Source organism: Falco naumanni, chromosome 4 (assembly GCF_017639655.2).
Source record: "Falco naumanni isolate bFalNau1 chromosome 4, bFalNau1.pat, whole genome shotgun sequence".
NCBI classification, from domain to species: Eukaryota; Metazoa; Chordata; class Aves; order Falconiformes; family Falconidae; genus Falco; species Falco naumanni.
The window spans coordinates 44,915,828-44,937,169 of NC_054057.1; the positions used below are offsets into that span (position 1 = coordinate 44,915,828).

The window sequence follows — 21,342 nt, forward strand, 5'->3', positions numbered from 1 at the left end:
AAAGTCATCCTCAGCCTAACGCTAGTCAGTGTAGAGACCCCTTCAATCCACTTCTCAGATTGTGCCAAAACCCTCCCAAAAGCTTCTCCATGAATACACATGGAAGATCAGAAGTCTGGTCTCGCTAAACTGCTTTCATCATTATGTTTCTGGTATTCACATTATGGACAAATGATCTAAAAAATTTCAGTTAAACACATAAAGGAGTTTTTTAAATTATAGAATGACTTTCAAAAACCACAAACCTGCAAAGGGAAATAGGATTTGCTGGATCAGATAAGATTACTCGCCTATCTGGTCAGGCACGTTCAGTGTGTAGCTTTTTAGAAAAGAAAATCAAAATGGGAGGAAGTGATGGTGAATAAAGTAATTTTGCAGTTCAATCCTGAATCGGTTTTGAAGATACTTTAAGAATAATCCAATCAAAAATCCTACTCAAAAGAAAACAATCTGGTCTTTTTATACCCCCGTTTTTTTTCTATTACGATCAATAGATAAATCCTCCTGTTCACACCTGCATGAATACAATTTCTTACACTACCTGGGAGTGATCAAACCTTGCTTTGGAGCAAGACCCTGCAGGTTTCAAGCATTAGCCACCCACATCAGAATATTTCCACGGTAAGGAAAATGCATGCACTTGTGCATATAAACAAATGCAGAAAAACCCCAAACATTTTCTTTATATACAGCTATATGACTGAATACAAACAAGCTGCTTTTCAATAGTCTCACCATGGGCATAAAATATTTCAAGCTCCAGGATGACTGAGAAGCTCACAGTTTTATTCAGCAGTCACCATGCTCCAAATTTACAAGCCTAACTCGGATGGTTATTACTGGGATGTACCTGCTTAAATCCCTTCCACAGATGGGAGAACGAACACTGCCCATGCCAAGTTTCAGTCTGGATTGAATTTTTACAGCTGGGTCATAAATTTGCGGATTAAAAAGGTTCTAATGGAAACACAGACACAGCCTTAACTACAGCAACATGAACAGCAGCACTGTAACACTGTGCAGGGGACAGTGCGCTACAAGAAGAATCTACCAGGACGTTACACAAAGTCACGTTATTTCTCCCCAGCAGCGGAAGGAGGCTGGGACATGTGGGAACCCCACGCTAGGTATGAAGTTTCAATTCAGATGTTTCTCCAGAAAGAAGTGAAACTTTTATGGGCTCACCATTCCTTGAAATTTACTGCCCCAGACAGTGAGAAGTCCAGCCCTCGTCCCCCTCCTGCTACTACTCCATCCCACCTGCACCGACTTTCCTGCACCCCATCCCCTCCTGCTCACACTCTGCTGCATGGCACACAGAATAGTGTGTTAATAAGTGTGACCAAAGACAGCAGTTATTCATGAAGGAGATGATAGATTTTATATGTAAAAGTAATTCACTGGACAAAAAGGAAGGGTTTAGTCCCAGTAATTTCTCTTTCTTCTCCACGCAGGTGCCACGGGTAGTTGTCCTGGTGCTGGGGCAGAGCCAGCATGAGCCCTGAGGAGCAGAATGGGCACATTTTGGCATCAGAGCCTGCACAAGTCTCGCTCACAACCCAGCACCAGGGCGATCTGCCTCCAGCCATGGCTCTGCACTCAAAAATACTTTCCAATCAGTGATACAGAAAGTTAAGTGTGTGATTTCAAAGCCACTCCTGATGGGGTGACAGCACACATCTCTGCCTGTCTTTGCAAACACTCCTCTTCTGTTTTGTTCCTCCTTTTCTCTCTTCCATGTTTAAAATTGTGCCATATTTTTCATGTTCATTGGCCTACATCCCCTTTCTGGCACAAGCTGATGATCACATTTTGCTGCCGCGTTCCCCGGGTGGGAGAGAGAGCAGACATACCCTCCTCTGTGCCCCCAGCAGCATATTAGGGGCAAGCTGCAGTGGCAGGGCACTTCTGCATGCATGTCAACGCAGCACAGGGTGGCCAGGCTACAGAGACAACCCATGGGATGCACACCTACTCTCCTGCCCAATGCTGCACCTCGCCATCCCTGGCTGTGGCACCAGGGCTGCAGTGCCCAGGGCTTTCTGCTTCTCTGTTTGGGCTGCTGCAATTCCCTATTGTCTCATCTCATTATCTCCCCCCTGAGCCCCCTTCTGCTCTCCCAGTTTGAGTAGTGCTTCCTTTTGCAACACACACAACTGCTCACAGTAGCAGTGGCTGCAGCTGGCTGGCATTTGCAAGGCTGAGGATCCCCTGAATCAGTGCAAAAGCCATGGCAGCTGACACTGGTGTAAGGCAGCATGGAAGCCTACCATTTCTGCTGTAAGAGACCTGCACAGAAATTTGGCTACTGGGGAAAATCCTGCTCAGGCAGTGGAAGGGGAGAAGGAATCCCATCCATTTCACTAAATCAGTTTTCCCAAGCTGTAGTTTCACACACTCTTTAAATACTCCTTAAATTAACTGCTAATTTTCTTACTAATTTCCCTATTATATTCATTACTAGCCATGCAGTCTACAGCTAAAACTGGAAAACAGTCTGATTTACGATCATGTGCTTTTCCATGCACACAATTTCCTGAAACATTCACATTTGGGCTGGCCCCAGATTTTAAGACCGAGCATAATTCTGAAGACGTTTTGAACAATAGAAAAACGTGGATAAACATTACTTTCTTTTTGAACACACACCTTTGCTAAATGAATGAGGCCCAAGGCTTGCCAGGGAACAGCTCGCTGAGGCCTGGAGAACTGGCAAACTCTAAAGAGGAGTATTAAAATATATAGTTGTTAGCCATTGGTGACAGCACCGTACATTTTTCCTGCTGTGTCTGAGAGAGGTCTTGGGCAAGTGCAGGGGTCTGCTGCTTTTTTGGCCGCTGCTGCGAATATTTGCATTGGGGAAATTTTAATGGTCTCAGAGAAATGGAGGCGGGCTGCTACACCAGCATGGGCAGTAGCAACCTGTGGCCATGGAAACATGGCTGATCCCCTGATTTTTTTTGGTGTCTCTGATTTTTTGGTCAGATGCTGTCATCTTTTCCATTTCAAATAATTCATGCAAGAACATCTCATTCTCTGTGACGATAAAGCTGTCAGGAGGCCTGAGACGTGCTGCCCTGAAGCAAGCTGACTTGAAGAAAATCCTCTGTGGCCAAACAACCGCCTCGAGCCAGTTTTTACTGAAGTACGCAGAAAATTTGCCATGACATCAACAGAAGCAAAACCAGCAGAGGTGCACACGCACCTCCTCTGCTCCATGAGGTCTCCACGGCAATTATACCTGAATTATATCCACGTACATGCTGCTATTAGAAGCACATCCGACCCGCACATCGCCCAATCTCCAGAATCTTAAATATTTTGTTAAAAAAACAAAAAAGCCCAAAACATTCATAGCCATTTGCATCTGAAAACAGATAAAACAAGGATGCATAGTGTTTGCATGCAGCACCTGTGAGAAAACAAGTACTCTCTTTTCCCCCAAAACTGACTATTAAAAGCAGGGAGCAGAGAGAAATGGCTCAGAAAAGCTAACACTGCCAGGAATGCCGCTTCCCCTCCTGTCCGGGCTGGCTCCAGGCAAAGCCCTCTCCTGCCCGCTGGCAGTCCCTGGGTGCCCAGGCTTCTGGCAGGATGCTCTGCCCCCAGCACCGTCAGTGCTCCCAGCCCACCCAGTGCTCTCTTCCTCCATTCCCCCACCTAAGAGGTTGAAACTGCTACCTTTCCACAAAAAAGATTCAGTTTTGATGAAGCACTGTTTTCCAGGGTCATGTCGAAATAATCCTGACCCATTCCCCTTGCAGCTCAAATACTGAGAAACTAAAGGGAATTAAAAAACAAGTTATTTGATTTTTGCTGTTCAAACGGAAAGAAATGCAAAAAGAGAACAAGCAACTTAACTAGCTGGGCGTGGGCAGGATCTTTAAAATTCTCAAGTTTGGGCTATCACATCTGGTATATTAAACCTGACACTGTCCCTATAGTAAAGCCGTTTCCTTTTAATCGTTCTTTAGAAAAAACAACAGAACAGCAAATTAAATGCAATCCTCTCCTCGGTTCTCAATTCCATGCTATTTCGGTGTTGACGAATCAGGTCATGTAATAATAAAATTCCTGCAGAAATATGATCTTAGCTGTGTAACCTTCAAATTGCAGTTATGCTGCTGTGTGCATTTAATACTGTACTTGACATTCCACTTTTCCATTTCACTTCTGGATGACATTAGGATCTGCAACAAGGACCTCCTTCAGCTCTCCCAGGTTACCATTTATTTCAAAGTATCCCCAAGGTCTCCAGCACCGTTTAGATCAAACTTGCAAAAGTCACTGGTACTAGCGGTTTTTGTAGGTCCCTCGAGTTGTTTCTGAAAACAGGTTCCATTGTGTTCATATTATGCTTTTAAATTTTATAGCTCATTTTTAAATTACATGTTAATTTCTAAAAATGTTAAATTGTGAGGAAAAGTTGGCAAGGACCACACAAAATCACAGCACTGTTCTGCAGCTTGCACATGTCTCTCTACAGTACTTCTGTGCACGGCTATACCCTTACATTTAAGTGCTCTGTATGAATGTGGGCCTGATCCTGCAGTGTGCCGAGGGTCTCATCAGAGGTGCTCGGTGTGCTGCAATAAATGACCCAGGATCATGCTTTATAAATCACAAACTTTGCAGGATCCAAATGGAAGAAAGAAAGGAAGGTGAGAGGAAAGAAAAAGGCAGTAGTAATGAAAACATCAGTAACAGAGCACACTCCCGAGTATAAATGTCTAAAAATAGGGATCAAACATCTTCAAAAATCAACCAGTCATTCAAGAGGTTTTTTAAAAGCCACCTTCCTCTCCAGGCCTGCAAGTCTTTAGTTTCCTCACTGTTTTTATTTGTTCTGGCTTTTCTACTGTGCTAAGTAACATGCAAAGTAAAATCAAGGGAAATCTGCCTACAGAAAGAAGTTAGAAAACTCCCTGTCCTGCCATTTCATCTTTCTCTCATTTTAATTTTTGCTTTCGTTCACCAAACGCAGCTCACCAGGCAGCGATATCCCAGAAAGTTGGAGTTTTTCATTTCCTTGTGCTATAACGACGCAGAACATTTTGTTCCTGCAGGTGACTGACAACAGGGCACTCGCAGAGCACTGCAGCCTGATTACAGAAAAAGTCAGCATTTTAGTGAGCCGTAAACCAAAGACTGACCTTGCTGCTCTACATTTACATCCAGCCTCACTATAAACATTATTACATCTTTCCCTCACAGGTTTCTGGAGTGCTTGTTGCAGTTGGACTGTTGTTTCTGCACGTGTTTGCACAACAAATACAGATAGGCAAGTCTGGGTTCAGTTATCATGTCACACAGAGAAGCTGCTGTTAATGACAGCATGCCAAGGCATTCATGAAAACTTGTTCTCCAACACGGATTTCTAACTGAACACTGAACCAAGCCTTTTAGTGGTCAGCTGAAGACACGTATTTGACCAGTTATATATATTTATATATTATACCTGCATGAGAATTAATCTGAACTGAAGTCTTCTGCCTTAAGTGAACACATTTGCGTATGTCACATAATAGACATAAGCCTATCAGCTTACGACAGAAACACACACGTACGTGACATATCTGAGTACAGCTGCACCCTTTCCCGGCCACTCATTCTCCCCGCACCGGCCACCCACACCGCCTCCCGCAGCATCTCCCTAGCTCCCGGGGCCATGCTGCCGGGGCGGGACGGGGCAGCCAGCAGCACAGGCACTGCACCGGCCAGGGCATCAGCTCAGGCTTTGCTGCTCCTGCCCCAGCACCAGAGCTGCTTCCCACAAGCTCGCAATAATCGTGCGGAGGTACAAAACTCGGCTGCTCTCCCGACAGTCGGTTATATTAGCCTGTCCTTGATCTTTACATGGGATTTCCCAGTTGCGTGAAGCTAGAGCAGCATATGGTCCCGTGTTTATAAGCATGCTAATGACTGAAACAGGAAACTGTACAACCCACTTTCCATATAAACTTTAAACTGCAATTTCTTGTTTCTGTCACTGGACACTGCACTCGTACCGCGTTAATGTGGTGTGGGCTGCTGAGACGCACGTGGCCACGCTGGCCCCAGGTACGAGGCGAGCAAAGTCGCACTGATGTACCTGAAACCAGTGTCCGGCCCACAACATAAATCAGATTCAGTGAGTAAACTTTCTGCTCACATTCTGCTAAGTTGCTTTTACAGGGAAGGACAACAAAGAATATGCTTCAACACCAATTATTGCCTGCTCCTAGGAGCACAGCAACCTTGCCAAATGTTTATCAGAAATAAAATGTCATCAGTTTTCACTCTGCTTTTTGAAATACTACTCAAAATGACTTCATAAATGAAAACATCTAGGAGTGACTCCACAATTCTGCTTCAACCCCTTTGTGTTAAAAATTAGCTGTTTCACTTAATAAAAATTGCAGCGGGGAGCTCCTTTTAAATTGTGGTATCTCCCTTAAAAACACACTTGCTGCTTTCAGGAAGGTACGAGTGTTACAGTCAGCCTTACCCGGTTATTTTGCTTAACCAAAAGGGATTACAGAAATTTTTGAGAACACAGATACAGGTTTGCTACACAACTCTATTGAGAACTGCCATCCTAGGCATTCAATTTACAGAGAAAAGAAAAAGGGGAAAAAAAAGTTCTTATTTATCACTTCCTATCTAACAATCATTTGAATAATGTCATCTATTTGTAAACAGATTGCATGAATGCATGGTAACTTGAAAATACCTGCTTTGTTCATGAAGGGCTCAATTCCCACATGTTATAACATCATCAGAAAATCATTAATGGGACTGTAACCTTATAGCTGAAAAAAGCCTATTTGTACATCATATTTCCTAAATGGGCACACATCTATAGGAAGGATCGATCAAGCAATGTAGTATGTGCACACAATCTTTTTCTTTCTATCAGCAGGCTACTGCTTGTCTGCTTTGGAAGTGTAAAAAGAATAAAACTTTCCTGAGAGCTGCTGGTGTGTTCTCATCAAAGGCCACAGCACTCCAAAATATTAATAAAGATATTTAAGAACTGACTTAAATAAGATCTTAAGAGGAGTTCCAGGAATGTTAGTTATTAATTTTAAGGACAAGTATACTGTTTTTTGTCATTCCAGCCCAGCTAGTGAACTCACACAGTTGCAGCCTGCCTGTCTCAGCATTCTCATCAAAGACTCTATTTTTCAGTGCAGCTTGAAACTTGGGAAGAGGAACTTAATCTAGTAGCAAATTTGTTACAATTTTTAAAAAGTCATCATGTACATTTTTAAGTTATGGTATAAAAGTACAGAAGAACAGAAGTTTACATATCTGAGCTGCTGCATCTGTTCTTGAATAACTTAAAAATAAAACTTGGAGGACAATATGCCCATCATGCAGACCAAATGCATTTATTTGGTATGTTGAAAAAATAAAGCTGAATGAACAGAGTGTAAATTTTGAAACTTATTCACTGTGCTTGCACTATTCTAATCCTGAGGAGATTCTGTTTCTCTATGGGGCTCCCACTCCCCCCTTGGTTATCCCCTGACAACCTGCACACACCAGTGTCCTCCTACCCCCACCAGAGCATTCAGCCTCCTGAAATCCTTGTGTCCCCTCCACAAGGACAAAAAAATCACATGAAATGTGGCAGGAAAAAGAGGGCAAAGGCTGCAAACTTGAGAGCTGCAAAAGTGAGGGGCATCTGAACCTGCCTGCCAGGGAAGCCAAGGGGAATAAAGTACTACATCTAAATCTATATTAACTTTAGTGCAAAGCCCTCCAGTACTTTCCATCGATATTCATCCATCCCAAAAGCGATGCTGCCTGCCTTCAGTGTGATCCCTGGCACAATAACTCCCTAAGAAAGGCCCCCGGACAACGCAAAGGACTGCTATGGGTGGAAACTCTGAGATGCTAGCAGAGACGTCCAGAACCTGGAATGCAAAGCTTCATTTTTTTCAAAGATAAGGGACTGCCTTTGCCTTACGTCCCCAAAGAAATACAGAACAAGCTTTGTAAGAGGAGCCTTCCAGCATGTCCTGCCCCACAGGGACCTGAGCACGTCCTGATCTTGTCTCAATTTACAGCAATTTACTGGTGTGAACCAGGCAGTCCCATGTGCTTTCCTCTGTAACACAGCAGAGGATACAAATCATGCTTTTAAGTTTTTATTGAGAAGATTAAAATAGTAAACTATGTGTAACCCTTCAAAAAACATTAAACCAAGGTATTTAGTGGCCAAGTCTGTGGCTCCTTAGCTCAGTGCACTGTGTCTGGAGAGCAGCGCAGAGACTGGTGTAAACAATCTATGTATTCCTAAGGGATGCATGAGCACCAAAGGGCCATGTGCTGGACAAGGCACTGAGGACAGAAAAGATGCGGTACAACAGGGAAAGGTGTTCATGTGCACTCCATCACAGGGCATATGGCTCATGTAAGTGCCACAAACAGCCACCTTGAAATTTCAAAGCCCTCCTCCTCCTCCCAGCTGGGGCCACGGAGAACTTTAGTCCCCCTCTAGTCCTCCCTTACCCTGAAGAGCTTTCTATTTTAGGCTTGTCTTACTGCTGACAAAAGTGGCCTGTAAGTGTCATTTCAAAAATCAGCCCCATGACTCCATTCAAAAAGCAAACCAGTTTCATTAGCAGTCATTAACAGCATTTAACTTCAATACTGAAGGTAGAATTTCTTCAGTGAATGAAAGGGTGGAGAGGAGCTACCCTCTCATACGAGACGATGGGCAGGAGTTATCCACTGTCATAAAAGGCACAATCAGGTGACACTTTCCACCAAAGCTGGCTGTATTAGAAATGATACAGAAAGAATCCCTTACCTGTCCGGTAGACAAAATTGCCTTCTGTCTCTGATGATGACGGAGACACCAATTCTTCCTCAAATTCATTGGAACTAAATGAACCAGAGTGATTCCTTTGCCTTGTTTTTTCCATCATAGCTGCATTAGTAGCCATGACATGTCTCAATGAGTCATTTAGGTAACGATTCAATAAGCTGCTTTTGTATTTGGGGGGTGACACATAATCCTCATTGGCACTTGTTTCTGGTCTCACTCCTGCTTTTATTACTGAACTTTCAGTTTTAATCACAGTGTGATGAACTGGTTTGTTATATCCCCCTTCATTCATATGGTTTCTTGGAGGATTTTCTCCATCTGAAGACAAAAGAACAAAGATACCGTAATACATCAAATACCTAATATTGAACAAGAGGCTTTCTCTACAGGTTTTAAATTGCTATAAAGATAACTAAAACTAGACAATAACTTTAGACTTCAGCATTAGACAATGATTTTAATTTTCTTCTGTTCACACATTTCTCACAGTAGTTCCCAGGGTTCTCAGATGTTCCAGCTATTCCAAATTAATTAACTGTAGAAAACAGTCTCTGAGTCTAATTTGTTCATGAGCAACACAAGGCAGATAGAAAAAAAAATGAGAAGTGCCCTAGATCAATGATAAGCATTTTAAAATCCGTGTGAATAAACTGAATTCTTGCTATCATAACCTGAAATTTGGGCCCCCTGAATACTATAGCATATTTAAGTGTATTAAGCTATATTATTTTAATTGTCCTGCAACTGATCTTTTAAAGGGAAGTGCATACCAAAGAAATTTGAGTACAAACTGAAATTGGGACAAAGCTAATTGAAACTGAGTACAAACTGAAACAAATTCTTCTAAAAAGTCATACAGGTTTCTGACAATGTTCTGTAGCATTTGTTCCTGTCAATGTATCTCCCTGTCAAAAATGACTAGAAAAAGTACCCATGTACATAATTAACACAAATGTTCTATTAAAAAATATTGGGTGCTATTTAAAAAATTCCTCCATTTGTTACTTTGGATAAGAAAGAGAATTTCAGTGCACCTTTTAAGGACAACATTTGCTGGCAAAATACATACAATAGATAACAATAATATCCTGTTTACCATATAATAAGCTCCACTGAAGTTAATCAGATTGTCTTGTTAATGATACGATATTGCTATAGCCCTTCCATCAAGGAAAGTAAAAGTCAAGAGGTCTCCTATTTCCTTAAACCAAGAAATATAACCAATTTTTTCTTTTAACACAGATTAAAGGAATAGTCTCATAGAATCTAATGAACTAACAATTATCTTTCTACTAACAGTGTTATACAAATATTTGCTAGGCAAATAACATGCAATCAGGCTGTCACCCCAATTCACCAGTAACACCATCTCGCTTTGCAAGGCTGCATTGTAAAAAGGCACCTAATTCACAAAATAGTAAAGCCAGAGCCACTGAGTGTTTTGTGAGAAATCAGAAACTAACTTAAGAGTGCCTGATACTTTCAAAATATATTTTAATTGGTTTAAAACTGATAAAAAGAGCATCAACAGACCTTCAGAGCATGAGTCATCACTGCTCACGCTGAGTCGTTCAGCATTTCCTTGAACATATTTGTTGTACAGTTTTATTCGTAACGCCCAGCTAAGATCTGGTTGCCTGACAGTATTCTTCAGGCGACGTCTTGCATTGGCAAACCAGTTTGAAACCTGCATATAAATGAATGTATTAGTTTTCCTTGAAAATTACGCAAATAAACAAAACTAACCCATAGAGTTTTCACGAGTTTTATGTATGCCCTAAGAAAATGGCAAACAAGGGAAACATGAACAGAAGCCCACGAAACTACCACTGAGCAGAGCTGGAACCTCAGACGAGGCAGCAGGTTCAGGCTTCCCATGTTTCACGAGTGTTAGCAAACCCTCATTATAAACAAGGTTTTAAATAAGGTATCCCAAAATACTCATTTTAGATCAATCTTTTCTTTTATTATTTTAAAGATAATGCCCTGAATTTTCAATACGAACCTTCAATATATTACTAACATCCTAAATTAAAACTAATAGCTGATGTTTGGTAATTTGCCTTTGACATTTACGTAGGCTACAATAAGGCTGCTTAACAGAAAAACTCATTCTGAATTTGGTTATATAAAAGCCAAAATTCTCCCTCGTGCTTTATCAGTACTCCAAGTCTGACAGGTAGTGGGTATCAGGAAAGTCTTACACAGAATGAAATGTACTTTGAGTCACTGCAGAAATCAACCATATGCTCTACAGAGCAGCAGCTTTTATGAACTCTTTCTGTTGTGGAAATGCTAAAAACCAGTGAAGACGCAGATTCCTCACCAGGTGACTACTAAACAGGAGGCTGGCTTATCTTCCTTCTCTGCTGCAGAGCATTTTCCAGCTTGACATTGCAAAATGGATACAAGTTAGTACCCTTCTAGCATACAGGGTCACCACAAAGTCAGGCTCAAACAGAAGGATTCACATTGCTTTAGGCACCAAGGGAGCCGAAGGGGCACAGTACAGTCTTCTGTGCCAGCAGTGCTAATCAAACCACCAAATGTTATGTATGTATGTACTTGCAGCGACTTTGCATTAAAGCACATCTGAGAAAATGCTGGCCTTGATTCTACCATAACTTAAAAATACATAAAATAGGAAATACTGATACTGACAGAATGACCTTACCATAACCTTATTACGAGCAAGAGCACAGGCAAGCTACCTACATCTAACAATATTTGTTTAATGATAAATCAGGTCTTAAAAATGCTATTTACTTCTTGCAGGAGTGAGTGTATTTTGACATGACCTCTGCAAGCAGGAGGCAGAGCAGCATTACTTGCAAAGGAGAATGTAAAGAATGTCAGGAGTCTACAGCCCCACTCACATCTTTATGTTGTGAGAGTGCACAGTGAGGAAGCTGGAGACCTGCAGCCATATTCAGATCTGGGAACAATCACACCATTTAATTTATGCTAACCTGCAAAGCAAGCTAACACATGTTTTATCAGTACATGCTACCCCACCTACTAAAGAGCCAAACTGTAGACCTCAGTGTTGGATTTTGGCCCTAGTTTTGTCATCTGTCTATTGTAGCTAAGGTTCTTTAAATCACATAGTATTTGGCCAATTATTCTGGATCGATAGTCTCTTCTAGGGCGATTATGAGAAAAATAAACCCTATTTGCTTAAATGAAAAACAAAACTTCAGTTCAGAATTCCACTCAGAACCTAGCAGTAGCACCTTAAGCCTGTCACTTTGATTTTACTTAAAATCACATTTACATGAAACAGGGTTCCACCGAAAATACAGTGAGCCCTGGATCAGCGCTCAGGCGCCAAACACGTAACTTTAAAAACCATGTCGTTTACTATGACAGGTTAGAAGACCAAAACTGTAGCTGGCAGAAAAGAGTGAGTAGTTTTCATTCTCTTCCAAGGCTACTTGTTTATATTCGTCATATTGACAGAGCAATCATTACAGTAAACCAGAAAGGGTGGGCTGGAATCCATCCACTCTCTAATGCCATTAACAAATGCACTGCAGACGGCTCAGCTGAAGCAGCAGTCACCTGGCTGCTGCATGATTTAGTGTAACTCTGAAATCAACTGTGCAATGATAGAGATGGATGAGTCCAGGGTCCCACTGAACAGTATAGCAGTTACTGCAGTGTCTTACAAAACTGACAGCTTTCTAACCTCTCACGAGAAAGACTTCATTATGCTCCATTTCATTACATATTGAAATATTTCATCAGTGAAGTGCCATGTACAGAAAAGAAAGATAGGGTAGTATAAGTGTGACTCATACATAAAAGCAATTAAATTTAGCAGGAGTGATTTTTGCATGGTACTCTTGGTTTATTTTGGGCTCATTCTTCCCATGCCAGTGCTTTGCTTTCTGCATATCAATACGAAAAGATGAGTCATATTTTAAGTCTTCTGCTATGAGAAGAGGAAACAGTAGTATTTGATCATTATCTCATAATGAGATAAATGTATTGCGCCCTGTCTTCGTGCTCTTTATGGAACACATCATCTTGAGTGCCATCATGTGGCATGTACAGGACACCCAGCCAGTGTGGGTTTATGAAAGGCAGGTCATGTTTGACTAACTTAGTCTCCTTCTATGACAAGGTGACCTCCTTAGTGGATAAGGGAAAAGCTGTGGATGTTGTCTACCTGGAGTTCAGTAAAGCCTTTTAAATCATTTCCCACAGCATCCTCCTAGAGATAGTGGCTGCTTATGGCTTGGACGGGCATGCTGTTCACTGGGTAAAAAATTGGCTGGACAGCCTGGCCCAAAAAATGGAGTCAAATCCAGTTGCTGGCCAGTCAGAAATGGTGTTCCCCAGGGCTCAGTACTGGGGCCAGTTCTGTTTGATACCTTTATTAATGATCTGGACAAGGAGATCAAGTGCACCTTCAGTCAGTTTGCAGAGGATAACAAGCTGGGGGAAATGTTGATCTGCTGGAGGGCAGGCAAGCTCTGCAGGGGGCTCTGGGCAGGCCTGACTGATAGGCCAAGGCCAACTGTACGAGATTCAAGAAGAAGTACCGCGTCCTGCATTTGGGTCAAAAAAGCCCCATGCACAACCCCCAGCAGCGTTCTACTGGCTGGGGCAGAGCGGCTGGAAAGCTGCCGGGCAGAAAAGGCCCTGGGGGTGCTGGCTGATGGCCGGCTGAACACGAGCCAGCAGTGTGCCCAGGTGGCCAAGGTGGCCAAGAGCATCCTGGCCTGTATCTGAAACAGCGTGGCCAGCAGGACAAGGGCAGCGATCGTCCCCTTGTACTCGGCACTGGTGAGGCCGCCCCTCGATCCTGTGTTCAGTTCTGGGGCCCTGACTAGGAGACAGACACATATGTGGAGCGTGTCCAGAGAAGGGCAACAAAGCTGGTGAAGCCATAAACTTGGCAGTGATAGATTAACAGTTGGACTTGGTGATCTTACAGGTCTCTTCCAACCTAAACAATTCTATGATTCTATGATTATGAAAGAACCTGAAGTCAGCATTTACAACGTAAGCTCCCTGCTAAAGCACAAAGCAGCAACTCACTCCAGAAACTCCTACCCAAATGCAATTACAACCAGGCCCATTAAAGATGAAGAGAAGTTAGACAAATTCACTTCAGAGATTTTTAGGCTAGATCTATGGTGTGGTATCTCTGGGTGCTTTCCTGCTCTTGGCCACTGGTGTATGGTGCTGGAAAAACCTGATCTCTAAGACATCAAGAGATTCAACATCTCTCCCACTCTTCAGTCTTGGACAACCTCCAGGTGTGTGGACTGGAAGAGGCTGCATGGCCACAGGCTGTACCAGACAGCACGTTCACCCTGAACTCCAGCCACAACCTGGGTTATTACAAGCTATTCCTAGCTCCTTTAAAGCCAAGGACGCTTTCATCACCAATTTCAACCAGCCCCAAATGTTACCTTGTGTATCCATGTGGTGTTTAAAAAGTTGCATGCCTACTGCTGTGTCCCATGCACTACAAGTGCCAGTTTCCACCACACTTAAGCTATTACAAAAAGAAACAACGAAAGCTGCCAAAAGCCATCCATCCTTTATCACGGTCCCAAGTTACCCTACTGTGACCTCCAAAAACAATGAAAAAAAACACAAACAATGATTTACATACAAGCCAGTGGGAAATTTTTTTTCTCAGAAACTCCCCAAAGAACTAAGTATCTTGAAAAAACACATGATGAAACTCATTATTCTTGTAAAGTAACAATCATGTAGCTCTTCAAGAAGTAAAAAGACAAAACCCAAAGAGAACAATAATGGATGTGCTCTCCAGCATTCGTATTTTTCAGCAGCTCAACCATTCCCAAAGAGCATCAAGTACTTATATCGGCATCGTGAAATATTGTGCCTCTGGCTTTACTTCTGAAGAGATTCTTCAATCTTATTGTAATTTGTTCTGCTTCACTGCTTAAGAGTGGTCAAAATTTCAGAAAAGGAACCAAAATCAATCGGTTCTCCTCCTCCAGTAATCCAGATATGCCTTTATGAATCTGAATGCTATTAAATCCATAGCAGCACATGACCAATATATTAATCCTAGTATAGCAAAAAACTTCTCTTCAACAATATGGCCATTCATATTTCTTTCTGGAAGGAATATACAACCATTTTTCTTTTTTATTTCACAGGAACATCTTAACCAAAATTTAAAATAAAATAAATCAAGCACTGTGGTAATAATACAAATGAAAATGTAGCATATTAATAGCATATTAATAGGACAAATTATTGGATTCTGAATTGGAATCTAATTGGAGTAAAACATAAAATGCCTTTTCAAACTATATTGCTTTTTTGGTTTCCTGCTTTGGCAGTTGGGGAAGAAACTTTGGACTGTTGGACTGAAAGCTGCAATAACATTTGCTTTGATGACTCCCGAAGACCTTGTTGGCCTGCTCAGGAATAAGTCAGCCCAGAATTTGCCCCAGGTTTTGCTACTACTTATTAAGAAGCATGATGATTTATGACTCCTGAGAAATCCTGCCTCCCTGAAAGGGTTTGACTTTCCTTCTGCAGTGCTGCTGGACGTGCAGCTGGAACTGCCGATTTGCCATCCCACTGCACCCAGGAACAGGGGGTGAAGCCAAAGTATCAGTGAGGTAGAATAAATTCATTTAAAATCAGCCAACTGGGTGATAACAAAACTAATAAAAAAAAGTTGTGGAGAATCTGACATGCAGATACTGTCCTAGTAATAACAGCAGAAAATAGGGCTCACCTCCCTGCCTCATAGAAGGGTTGGTTTTATCTATGCCACAGTCCTGCAAAAGCTCCCTTGGACAGATGGTACGTGCTGGAATAAGGTTCAATAGACAAAAAAAAAAAAAGCACGTGGAGAAGAGTTACAGCTATATTATCAATATTACTGTGACCAACATCATCTTCCAGGCAGCTGCTGAAGACCTTTTTCAAGGTCAGCAGTCAGGTGAAAAAAAAAAACAACCCCAACCATTCATTCCCTAAACAGCATTTTGGCAGAAACTCAAAGGGATTTTCAACAGTATCTTTTGCCTTCCCTAGGGCTTCCAACAACAAGGCGTCAGCACACGAGGGATGCTGAGAAGAGGTAACAGCTGTCAGCAGACAACAGCCTCCACAGGAGTGGAAAGCTGTGGGGGCAAGTGCACATTCCCGCCAAGAGCAAACGCCATGGGACAGCACTGAGAAATGGAAGAAGAGTCGGAAATATGAGACAGGTCAGTGAACATGAAGGCGTGTAACCCGGAGAAAACATCATACACTGATTCCTGGTTCTCCAACAATGTCTGGTGTTACTAGATTAGAAAAGCAGTCACAGGGGACCCTGGCTGATGCTTTTGCAAAGTGCCCCTCCTGGGACAGAAGCAAAGCTTTCCAACAGATACCACAGCCCAGTCCTGAGCCTGTTCTTGGTTACACCACTCAGCCTTTGGGGAAGCTATTTCAGATGTACCCAGTGTGACTGAGATCACAGCCTGGCGCTTTCTCTCTCACTCTCATTTGATCTGGATTACAGTCTTGTTCTTTCTGGGCATCCAAAAAGTAGATGTGGGGTGTGTGTTGTTTTGTTCTTCCAGGCTCAGGAATTACTGCTGGTGCCAGACATTATGTATTTACCTCTCGTAAAGATGCTATCATATTCCTGGATTAAAACAGCATTGCACTCAAATGATGGAAGAAACATCTGGGGTTTCTTTTTGATGGTGTGCTTCTGTAGATGAAGATAGATGTGCTGGTTTGCACAGCTCTTTCAAATATTATAGTTCACAGAAATAAGGCTGGTCAAATACCTCTTCAGCATAAAGCTACTGGAGTCGTGGGGGTCTAACAGAGATAAATGTAGCCCTGCATGATTCTTTTAAATTTTATTCTACACCTTAAGTAGACTGTAAAACTCTCTGGAGCACTGGCCATGTCTCACTTGGCGCTTTTATAGAGGGTAGCGCAGCATATCCCAACAGGATTTATCAAAGCTGCCACGAGAGAAATACTGCAAAAATCCACCAGTTTTTTCCCCTTGTCTGTTCGTTCTGAGGCAATTATAAAAGAACAGGACAAGTCCTCAAGACTTCATTAATGTGAAAGTATCCCAAAATATATTCTGGATGTATGTTTTAAATCTCATGTAAAAATACAGGAATATTCTAAAAGCCACAGCCTAATAAACTACTATCAAATTGTGGCATTGAATGGATAGTGCTTATGCAATCATATTTTTAAAAGTCTGAGCAAACCTTTCATGTATATTTTTTAAAAGCAAGAGAAGTTGTTTTAACTATATCTTCCAGTTACAACTGGCATTTTCTGAGACATTAATATTATTTTTGTCAAAGTTGTAGTGTTTTTTCTAGCGCAATAGTTTCACAGAGAGGTACTAAAGTGTAAAAGTTTCCCATTTTTCCATTACTAGGATCAAAGTTTATAGCAGAGGCTTTTTTGAAGGAGCACTCAAAATAATAATGCTGAATTACCACCTTCTTTTCCTAGTACTTCATGTTATTTTGATATCTTCACGTCCTTTGCAAAGTGACACATAATGTGTTAGGCAGAGCACTGAGGACTCAATCCTGCAAACACATGTGTTTCATTTTATGCACCTAGCAGTAGCTTGCAGTAAGGAAATTAGATTATTCACAATGCATAAATCTTTGCAGCATCCAGACCTGAGATAGCATCACTCAGCAACCGATAGCATTTAACCACGTATTTCAGTAGAGTGCCAGATGGCAAAGAGAACAAAGAAGTAAGATTTATAAACATTTGCAGCCAGCTTTATGCCTCTTACTGCAACGCAACTGCCAGTCATTTCAGGGCAGTTATACCTGAGAGCAAAACAACTACTCCCCATGTCTAATTACACTATAATGATAATTTCTGCAAGATGGTGAAGCACAGTCACTGCACGTTGAGCCACAGCACACAGTGGGCATCACAACACGAACGTCTGTGCAACAGGTGATGATTATCATCAAAACAATGTCACCGTTTCCATTCTATCCCATTTTCAAAAAGGAAAAGAGTAGCTCCCTACAACTTCCTCAACAATTCCTATTCTGTGCTGAAATCTCCCATGACTGATTTTTTTTTTTTTTACCTGAAGATTTTTAAAGACTACGCAAAAATCTTTCCACTGTATTTACGAGCAAGATTAAAGAATGAGGACATCTTTTCCTAGGAGGGAAAGCACACACTTTTGCCGATTGCCTTTAGCGCTTCCCCAGCCAGGATAGCCCAGATGTAGGAATTCCTGTTTGGGGGACACAGCCCTGCTGAAGGGGGAGCCCCGGGGAGGGCAGAGCGAAGGATGCGCACAGGACCCTGCGGGATGCACCGATGCCTCCGCCGACCCCCAGCGCTGCCTCTTGCTCAGCTCACAGAGGGGCTTCGGCTGATGCTGCCCCTGTCCCTCCCGTCCACTAAACGCCCGAGAGCAGCCGCCGGAGGTGGGGTTGGGGGTTCCCTTACCTGCACCAGGGTCATCTGGGAGCCGAGGGCCAGCAGAATCTTCTCGGTCTTGGTAGGGTAGGGGTTGTCGCGGTGCTTGTAGAGCCACTGCTTGAGCGGCCGCGCCATGTCCTGCAGCGCCTGCCGCTTGTGCCGCACCTTCCCGCCGCTCTGCCGCGCCCTGCCGCGGAGAAGGGGCGCTGAGAGCCGCGGCCGGGGCGGTGGGCACCTCCCCGGTGTCCCCCTCCGTCCCCGGGCACGGCGCCGAGCTCCCCTGAGGGGCCGCCGCTGCGGGTGCAGGAGGCGGGCAGGGATGCGTGCCCTGCCCGGGGGGGGACCCTGCTCGGGGGGTGCCCCAGCCCCGGGGTGCCCCCTGCCCGGGTCTGGCCCTGCGCGGGGGGAGCCGACCCCCATCCTCGCGGGGTGCTCGGGGACTCCCCACGGCCGCCACCCCCGCCCCAGGCCGGCTGCTCGGGAGAAGGCGCTGCCCGCGGCTGGCCCGCACCGCCGGTGGAGGGGCTGGGGGAGAGGACCCGGCGCCGGCCCGGCCGGATCCACCGCGGGGGTTTCAGCAGGGCAAGGGCTCCGCCGGTGCGGGGTCTGAGTATCCCGATGCGTTCGGTGCTCGGCATCTGCCGGGCGTGTGCTCGCTCTGCTTACAGAGGGGCTTCCCGGGGGGCCAGGGCCCGCCTCGCACGGCCCCGCCGCGCACCGGGCGCAGCCGGGAGCAGAGAGCTACGGCTGCGGGCTGCCCCGGCCCCGCGGCCGAATTTATTTGCCAGTTACGCTGAGCGGTACCCGCGGCATCGGGCACCTCCCGGCTCATTTCCCAGCGAGGAGCCGGCGGCGAGGAGCGCTCCCAGCAGCGGCGGCGTGCCCGCTCCCCAGCGCCGCCGGCAGCCGCGCCGAGCAGCGCCCAAAGCCCCACACGCCCGCCGGGGAAAAGAGGTTAACGGGGGCAGTGAAGCTCGGGGCCCGCTAAAAAAAACAGGAAAAGAAAACGGTGTTTCTTTGTGAAAAACGGTCCGGAACAGAAAGCGAGTGAACGAAGCCGGAGGAACCAGGAGGAAAACCCGCCGGGCGGGCAGCGCGGCGCGGAGGCTCCGGGCGGCGGCGGCAGGGGGCGCCACGGCGCCGTGCCGAGACGGGCCGTGCCGTGCCGGGCCAGGCCGAGCCGCGCCGGGCCGTGCGGGCCCGCGCCGGGCCGAGAAGAGCCGAGCCGCGCCGTGCCCTGCCGGCCGCGCCAAGCCATGCCGGGCCGCGCCGGGCCGGGCCGAGCGACCGCGGCCGCTGCCTCGTCCAAGGCTCCCTCGGCAACCCAGCTCCGCCGCGGTCGGCTGCTGATAGCATTTCGATGAAACATAAACCTGCGTCCTACCAACCAGCACCGCCGTTAAAAGTACGAGCTGATGCAATCGTTAAGGTGGAAATTCGGCAGTAAAAACAGCTCCTCGGGACTCCTCGGTTTCGGTGCCTCCTGACCGTGCTCCTTAGCCTTTGCTTTGTAAAGCTGACCCGAAATGTCTGGCCCGCGCTCGCCAGTTCAGCCGTTCGAGCTGACACCGCGCCGGAGCTGACACGTCCTCTCACCGCCTCCTACTTCACCTGTTCCAGCACACACAAAAAATCAGACGCAGACGGTTCTGCCTCAGCTGCCTTTTTAGCAAAACCGACGCTAACAACACCCTGCCCGGCCCTCGCCTGGCACCGCGCTAGTCCGCTCTAACTCCCATCCCAGGGAATGCACCGACAGCGCAGCGTCTTCCCGGCCGCTCGCCCACCGCGCTGCGAGCCGGCCGAGCCGGCGGGGCAACTGCTGGGGGACCCGCTGCGCCCGCCCGCCTCAGCCCCGGCCGCGAACCGGCTGCCCCGGCCCCGCCGCCGCTCCGACCCGCGGTTTCACGCGTTCCGCCTCGCGCCTCCGTCTTGGGGGCTTTAATTACATGAAGCGCCCGACCAAACCGGACGAGCCCCGGTTTCCCCGGTTTGTTTGTGTTTCGAGGCAGAGAGGGGGAGGTCAAACACCGCCGGACAGGAGCGCTCTTGTCTGGCACATTCCAGCCCAATCGGACGCCTCTGCATCACCTATTACCGGAATTTCCCACCGTGGCTGCGGAGTAAGAGTCCCAGAGAGTACGGACCCGGGGTGTGGGGGAGGACCCATCTAGAAACCCGTCTCTCAACCCCAAACCGGCTACGCGGCTGCCGGGAGCGCCGGCAGTGGCATGCAGGGCCGCCCCGCGGAGCCGGTGCGCGGCGCGGAGACGAGCGCACGGCATACCCCGTCCGCCGGTTGCGCAGGCTGAGGCTCTCCTTGATGGACGGGCTGTCGGGGAGCAGCACCTCGGCGTGGTGCGGTCCCTCCACCACCCCCACGTAGGGCCGGCCGCTCCGCTCCCGCTCCTTGGCGTCCTCCTCGAAAAGCACCTGGCCGCTGAGCTTGCTGAAGACGATGGTGTTCATGGTGGGGGGCTGGGGGCCGCCGTCGGGCTGGCCGCCGGCTCCGAGGTGCGGGGGCTCGCTCTGCGCTGCGGGGAGGCGGCAGCGGTCACCGGGCAGCCGCGCCGAACCGCCGAGACCCGCCCGGCGCGACCGGCGGGGGGGGGAAGCGCGGAGGCACCGGGCGCCGCCTGCCCACCCACCGGGGGGGGTGGGGGGCTGCCCGCCCCTCCCACGGCTCGGCCCGGTCCCACGCCCCCCCCCCCCCCCCCCCAGCCCGCTCCCGCGGCCCCCCTCGGCCCGGCCCGCTCCCACGGCCCGGCCCGCTCCCACTCGCACCTCGCCGCCAGCCTCCGCCGCGCTGCTCGCACCGTGTCGCAATAGTTCGGAGCGCGGGTTTTCGGTTGGTTTGGTGTTTCTCTCTCGCTTGCGCTCTCTCTCTCTCCTTTTTTTTCCCTTTTCCCTTCCCTTCCCCTCCCCTCCCCCCGGAATGATTTTCCCCTTCCCCCTCCCCAAACGGGGAGGGAAACAAATTGTTTTTAACGACCACCAAATGCGCAAAGCCGGCGCCCGGAGGCACTGCCGCCGCGCAGCCACTCACACTGTCGGGGCCGCCGCTCCCCATCCCCCCGGGGGGGGGGGGG

At 46.5% G+C, this 21,342-nt stretch overlaps 1 protein-coding gene across 2 annotated transcripts in view; it reads right to left on the reverse strand.

The window, feature by feature from the left end:
• Positions 1-20,839, reverse strand: part of MKX (mohawk homeobox) — a 48,554-nt gene extending 27,715 nt beyond the window's left edge. The window contains exons 1-4 of one of the 2 annotated variants that reach the window (XM_040592549.1): positions 20,541-20,836; positions 18,281-18,440; positions 10,352-10,505; positions 8,801-9,136 (exon numbers count right to left, since the gene is read on the reverse strand). In XM_040592549.1, the coding sequence (XP_040448483.1) occupies positions 8,801-9,136; positions 10,352-10,505; positions 18,281-18,440; positions 20,541-20,722 (832 nt within the window). In that variant the 5' untranslated portion in view covers positions 20,723-20,836. Of the gene's footprint in view, positions 1-8,800; positions 9,137-10,351; positions 10,506-18,280; positions 18,441-20,540 lie in introns of both variants that reach the window. The other variant, XM_040592550.1, reaches the window with a different exon arrangement.
• Positions 20,840-21,342: the final 503 nt, after the last annotated feature.